This window comes from Triticum aestivum, chromosome 7B (genome assembly GCF_018294505.1).
Source record: "Triticum aestivum cultivar Chinese Spring chromosome 7B, IWGSC CS RefSeq v2.1, whole genome shotgun sequence".
NCBI lineage: Eukaryota > Viridiplantae > Streptophyta > Magnoliopsida > Poales > Poaceae > Triticum > Triticum aestivum.
In genome coordinates this window covers 125,684,944-125,692,000 of record NC_057813.1, presented here as the reverse complement: position 1 = coordinate 125,692,000, position 7,057 = coordinate 125,684,944, and the positions used below count along the sequence as shown (strand labels likewise).

The 7,057-nt window shown below is 44.1% G+C and overlaps 1 protein-coding gene across 1 annotated transcript; it reads right to left on the bottom strand.

Annotated features, from left to right (window-relative positions):
- Window positions 1-1,349: 1,349 nt before the first annotated feature.
- LOC123160494 (uncharacterized) lies at window positions 1,350-2,448 on the bottom strand. Its single transcript, XM_044578304.1, has one exon. The coding sequence runs from the start codon at window positions 2,247-2,249 to the stop codon at window positions 1,563-1,565; it is 687 nt and encodes a 228-aa protein (XP_044434239.1). The 5' UTR covers window positions 2,250-2,448; the 3' UTR covers window positions 1,350-1,562.
- Window positions 2,449-7,057: the final 4,609 nt, after the last annotated feature.

Genomic DNA, 7,057 nt, shown 5'->3' with positions numbered 1-7,057 from the left:
TTCTGATTTAGCCATGTACTGCGGGTTAATTAACGAAAAAGGCAGGGGTGTTTATGTAAAATAACGCGACGGACGACCAGAAGCAATCGCTGCTTTATTAGTAGGTAAGATAAGATAAGATAAGATATATAGGTAAAGATATATATATATATATATATATATATATATATATATATATATATATATATATATAGTACAAATGCTCGTGCGTTGCACCGGGCAAAAAAAGGAACACAACCTGCTGCATATATGTCAAAAAAGCATGTATTCCTCGCAAGTGTGGTTAGCTTAGGAAAAAACCTGCTTTATATGCCATTGTGCATCATTTTTTATATCCAATTTTAATAAATGTTGATGATAAGGTTGAACGTGGAAATTTCAAATAATGTTTAATAAATAGTAATAAATGGGGGCTTGCAAAAAAAAGCCCGTGCGTTGCAACTGGTATAAAATGAATCTGAAAGTTTGTGTGGTATTTCAGAGTTTACCTGTCATGATGAATAATATAACTTTCCAATTAAATTGGTTGTAAGACTCATAAAGATACACTTTATGAAGATTCTATTGTATTCCAAAAGCTCATAATCTTCTTCTCTGCTAATAAAACCTACTCCTTCAACCCGCTATAAAGAAATTAGATAGTTTCTAATGAGTTGTTCATATTCAATAAGCCTGCATAGAAAGAATTATAGAAAACTGATAGATCAAAAACTACTTCTTCAATGCGAAAATGTGCATCATTCACATACTTGTAGCAGCTTCAAATAGAACATATAATATCTCGCAATCCCTATTATCGTTAATTTATATTTATACTTTCCCACTTCCAAAATATGATGGTCGGAAAGTAAAGAGTTTATAATGCTTTGCGCTCTTTGGTTGACATGTTGTCGCCAGTATTAGGAGCACACCCTCCCCCCCCCCCCCCCCCCCAAGCCGTCGTGCAAGGCGAACCAGGACGCGAGCAAGATGCACTGTTGTTGCACTCTCTGTGCTCTTCATCCCTCCCTCTCTCCTCCCTATCTTACCAAGACATCAGTGACATCCAAAGTCGAGGAATATCTTGATAATGAGCAAGTATCGGTGAGCCCCAGATATCTTCTCCCTTACGAAATCTTATCTCTTTTCAATATTCCACTCATTTTTAAACTATGCCACAAGAAATATTGTTATATATGATCTGTATTTGTAAGATGTGGTAGGCATGAATATTAAATTATGAATCCAGTAGAAAGTACTCCCTAAAAAAAATATAAGAATGTTTATATTTCTTTAATGAGGAAGTAATTATAATGGATGTTCATCCAAAAAAAATTGTAAATTGGTGCATACATAGCATCCAGCAGCTTCGGGTCCAGCACATCATCTAGCGACAACAAGCCACCGCCCACTTCCCACTACGTGCCCCCTTATCCAGAATACGCCATGCTTCCTCCTCTTCTTCTCCATCCACCCGATGCTCTACCTTCTTTTCTTCTCTATCCAGGGAAGCAACCCCTTCTGTCGGTGAGGAACCATGAGATTTTGGAGCTCCTCCATCGTCGTTCGATCTAGCCTCCTGCTCAGCCGCCGCCCATGCTCCGGACGTCCAGCAGCCTCGCCCCCGACCAACAGCCTCGGATCCGTCCCGATTTGGACGTCCACAGCCTCGCCACCTGCGCCAGGCATGCTTCCCTTCCAAGTCCGGCCGACCCCGCACTGCTCATCCTCGCTGCTTCCTCTGCTCGCGGCTCGCGTTGACTGCAAGGAGGGTAAGCGCCTCGTCCAGCCGCGGCCCACTTGCCTCGGTCGGGCCTGCGGCGGAGGGCCCAGCGCGCGGTGGCGGGGAGCAGCGTCCCCATGCCGTGGTGGCGGAGCCCCTCTCTGGTGGGTGGGTGGCCGACGGGGGCTACATGGTCGGTTTGCAGTGGTGGCTCGGTTGCTCGCCAGATCTGGCAGCGGTGATTGGAGACTTCGCGTTCGTCGGCCTTCTTCTCCGGCGAAGGGGAAGTCGGGGACGAGCCGGCAGCTGCGGCAGTAGGGGATTCGTGGGAGCAGCAGCCGCGGCCGGCGTGGTTGCGGTGGTGCTTCTTGGGCACGGGCTGACGCAGCATCTTGCGCATGTCGTAGGCGTCCTCGCCGTCAGCATAGTACTTGGCCTCGATGTCATGGATCTGGTAGCCGAGGGTGGAGGTGTAGAGGTTCAAGCCGGCGCGGTTGGAGCGACGGACATGGAGGAAGACGTACTCGGCGCCGAAGACCTGGTCCATGGCCACAAGTGGCCTGCAAGGCGGGCCTGTGGCGGAGGCGCGGGAGGCTGTCGGGGCAGTGGTGCTCGGCGTCTGCCTCTGGCGAGATGTGGCTGGCTCGGTTGTGGTGGTGCTGCGTCCAGTGGCGCAAGCTCATCCATCTCTGTACTCTCTCTCTCTCTCTCTCTCTCTCTCTCTCTCTCTCTCTCTCTGGCTGAGCGCTATCCTCGGCTCTGTCTCCACTTCGCGTCGGCCTCAATCGAATCGTTTTTTCTCACTTGTTTCTGGACTGCGCGTTAATTTCTCAGAAACTGGGGGACTTTTTTGCAAAAGTGACGACGACGTACGACCAGAAGCACTCCGTGCTTTATTAGTATATATATATATATATATATATATATATATAGGGAAAGACTTATAAAACATGGTCCGTCTTGAGATTGAGATTGTGTTGAGATTGAGATTGTGGTTAGGTGATCCATCGATGCAGATGAAGGAACCATCATACATAGAATACTTGCACTGCTTGGCCACCTTTGTGGAAAGAAAATATAATATCCTCAGAAAAGAAACAAAATATAATAAAGAAGACTATGCGCGCAGGTCTATCAGGTTCCGGTCTAGCGCATGGTCGTCCTAACTTTACACACCGAGCCGTCGGCTCCTTCTCCTCGTCTCTATCCCACGCCTCCTTATCTTCTTCCAACTTTCTAAGACCCTGCTCCTCCCTGTCTCCCTTCATCCCCGGCCGCCATCCTTACACGTTAGAATCCTCCGCCATATGTGCTCGGCCGTCACAGGCGAGGGCCGAGGGAGTGACCTGCCATTCCCCGCTGCGGCCAGTACGTGTTCCTTCTCAATCTCCATTGCCAGCAAGGGGCCGAGGGCGTCAAAGCTCTGGATCCGCCGCGCGCTACACCTCCCAGCCGGCCGTGATGTCGAGCTGCAGGCCAAGGCAAGGCAAGGAGGTTAGGGGTTATGGCGTGGCCAAACTTTCTACTTCTACATGTTTGCCGATCTCTCTGAATCAGTCCCTGGACGGCTGAAACTGAAGTTCTGAACCGCAGAAGCTTTATGTGAAGAAATGTAACTGAAGTTCTGAAGCCAAAAAAAATGCAGTCACCGCCGCATATTATACTTGGCATTTGTGAAACGGGAGGAATCGGCGCATTATTATTATATACTCCTTCCGTCCTAATATTCTTGTCTCTTGATACATCCGTATCTAGACGAATCTAAGACAAGAATTATAGGACAGAGTGAGTATGAAGCAAAACCAGACAATACAAGCTAGCGAGGATGCCCTCATATAAAGCACATCTGGAGATAGCCGGATAACTGAATACAACACCACGACACCTCCCCCTTCCCCATGACACCTAGCTTCACGGCAACGATTTCAAGAAGGAGACGACGCGAAGCATCGCCGCTCCTAAGTCAAAGACACACAAAAGGGTATTCACCTAGAATTCTGGCACAAGAGGAGAACCACAACAGCGTACTAAAGAGAAGAGCAACACATGTGGGTGTCGCCGCCGTTGGTGCCAAAGCACGGAGCTTTTGCTCGACAGCTCATCCGTGCCACCACGAGGCATCTAGGAAAACCGCGACGAGCATAAGCCTTCAGATCCGAATTTGGGTGTCACCACTGCCAACAATAGAGAGCGAACTCAGCCACCCGTGGCTACACCCCTCGCTGCCCCACAAAAGAGTCAATTACACTGGTGGTGCTAGAATTTGGCGTAAACGGTCACTTTGGTGATAGAAATTATAGTGTACATTGAAGTGGTGCAAAAACTTGGCTTTGGCGTGCAAATACAATGCTTATCTCGTTTCTACACGGAATCGACGCTGACTAGGCACGTGAGGCCCGTTGTCAATCACTGGACCCGAGAGAAGGGGCCCTCGAAATATATTTTTTTTTTACAAAAACCCCCTACCTTGGAGAGGTGACATATTTTTTTCAACTCTATGACCAGTGGGTGGGTCCTGCCAACTTACGGGAGCAACCAATTAACGAGCGCTCCTTCGGGAGCCTCGCAACGATCAGCGCCACTTGGCGCGCTCTCAGCCATTCGCCATGTGTCACGCTCTGGGCGCTTCCTCCGGATTTTGTTTTTTTATTTTTCCGCACGCGTTTTCGGCTTTTTAAACTGTTTTTTTTTGGTTTTTTTTGACGTTTTGGTTTTCCACTGGTCTTTCCTAGCTTTTCGACAAAAAATAATTTTGGAAAAAAATAATTTTTTCGCAAAAAACATATTCTTTTCACGAGAGTCACGGTTTTGTTTCGTGAGAGGCACAGTTGTGCTTTCGCGAGAGGCACGGCCGTGCCTCTTGAAAACGAAAAAAAACACGTTTTCTATTTTTTTTCGCAAGAGGCATGGTTTTGCTTCTGCGAGAGGCACGGGCGTGCTCGTTTTTTGTTTTTTTCTTTTGCGAGAGGCACGGTTTTGCTTCCGCGAGAGGCACGGTTGTGCTTCTGTGAGAGGCACGGGCGTGCCTCTTTTGGAAAGGGAAAAAACGTGTTTTCTGTTTTTTTTTCTTTCGCGAGAGGCACGGTTTTGCTTCCGCGAGAGGCACGCTTGTGCTTCCGGGAGAGGCATGGGCGTGCCTCTTTCGGAAAGGAAAAAAAGCACGTTTTTTGTCTTTTTTTTCGCGAGAGGCACGGTATTGCTTTCGTGAGAGGCACGATTGTGATTTCGTCAGAGGCACGGGCGTGCCTCTTTCGGAAAGGGAAAAAAACCCGTGTTCCCGGTTCGGTTATTTCGTCGGTTTTTTCATCCGGTTTTTTCGTGAAAAAAAGTTCGTCAAAACCTATCAACATGAGATCTAGTTTTGAAAATCTCGACGCGAGGAATCCAACGACGAAAGCGATTCGAGATTTGAACGCACGGTTTAAAAGATAAAACATTTTGAATAAACGGATTACGAAAAAAAGGGAAAACTCCTAGGTTGCGACAAGTGACGCACATGCAGCGCGCCACTTGTCGCAACCTGAAGAAATTGGAGTGATCTCCGCACAGAGTACTCCTTAATTAGTGATTTCGCCAACTTACGACCAACAGCCAAGATAAAATCGGGCTAGCCACTTCACCCATTGCGTTTGATTGTTCAACAAGGAAAACGACGTCATATGTATTCTACAACGGCTCCTGCGGAAATTATAGGGGCTGCAGATAGTGCAGCCCATTTGCACCTGTTAGTTTTAAAAAATTATTTATAAAATGTGATTAATAAAAAATATGTTATAATATCTGTGTGATATAAATATTATTTGTAAATAAAAATACACAATATATCACTGTATTATATAAATATGTTTACTTAATAAAGACATTGATAAATTTAAAATACTTATTAAATATATTTTTAATGGGTACATAATTATTATACACTCACAGATTATATTTAAATTATAAAAATATATATTCTTATGAATAATTTAAATTTCAAATTATGAATATTTGAAATATGCAAATATTGAACTATGCAGAACGTGTGTACAATTATGGAAATGTTTGTATAACTAAAATAATTTTATAAATGTTTTTATTATTTAAAATTATACAAACATTTTATATATTTCATAAATATTATTTTAAATATATTCCTATTTTTAAGTTTTACGTGAACAATTTGTAAAAATAAGTTATTTCATTTTCATATAAAATATGTACAAAAAAATTCAGACCTTATTTTTTATTACTTAGATTATAATTTACATTTTATTGAGGGAATCTGAGATTGTAATCAGACGTTATTTTTTATTACTTAGATTATAATTTACATTTTATTGAGGGAATCTGAGATTGCAATTTACATACTTTCTACAAATATATTTAAAACTCAAATAGGTGAAAAATGGGCTGCACTGCCTGCAGCCATTTTATGCTCCACATGCGCCGCCATTAGTACATAGAAGTTTATTATCCATATTAGCCAAATAAAACATTTTATTGAGGGAATCTGATATTGTAATCAGACGTTATTTTTTATTACTTAGATTATAATTTACATTTTATTGAGGGAATCTGAGATTGTAATTTAAATACTTTCTACAAATATATTTAAAACTCAAATAGGTGCAAAATGGGCTGCACAGCCATTTTGTGCTCCACATGCGCCGTCATTTGTATGGCGAAATCACTAGTTAAGGAGTACTCCTTGTGGAGATCACTCCAAATTTCTCAGGTTGCGACAAGTGGCGCACTGCATGTGTACCACTTGTCGCAACCTGGGAGTTTTTCCTTTTTTTCGTAGATTCGTTTATTTAAAATGTTTTATCTCTTAAACCATGCGTCCAAATCTCGAACCGCTTTTGCCGTTAGATTCCTCGCATCAAGATCTTCAAAACTAGGTCCCATGTTGATAGGTTTTGACGAACTCTTTTTTCATGAAAAAACCGAACTAAAAAAATCGACGAAAAAAGCGAACCGGAAACACGGGGTTTTTTCCCTTTCCGAAAGAGGCACGCCCGTGCCTCTCGCGGAAGCAAAACCGTGCCTCTCACGAAAGAAAAAAAAACAGAAAACACGTTTTTTTCTTTCCGAAAGAGGCACGCCCGTGCCTCTCGCGGAAGCAAAACCGTGCCTCTCGCGAAAGAAAAAAAAACAGAAAGCGCGTTTTCCCTTTCCGAAAGAGGCACGCCCGTCCCTCTCGCGAAAGCACAACCGTCCCTCTCGCGGAAGCAAAACCGTGCCTCTCGTGAAAGAAAAAAAAAATGCGTTTTTTTCCTTTCCGAAAGAGGCACGCCCGTGCCTCTCGCAAAAGCAGAACCGTGCCTCTCGCGAAAGCACAATCGTGCCTCTCGTGGAAGCAAAATCGTGCCT

Bases quoted from the DNA above. Each gene is read 5' to 3' on its own strand.
- LOC123160494 (XM_044578304.1), bottom strand. From the start codon at position 2,249: ATGGACCAGGTCTTCGGCGCCGAGTACGTCTTCCTCCATGTCCGTCGC.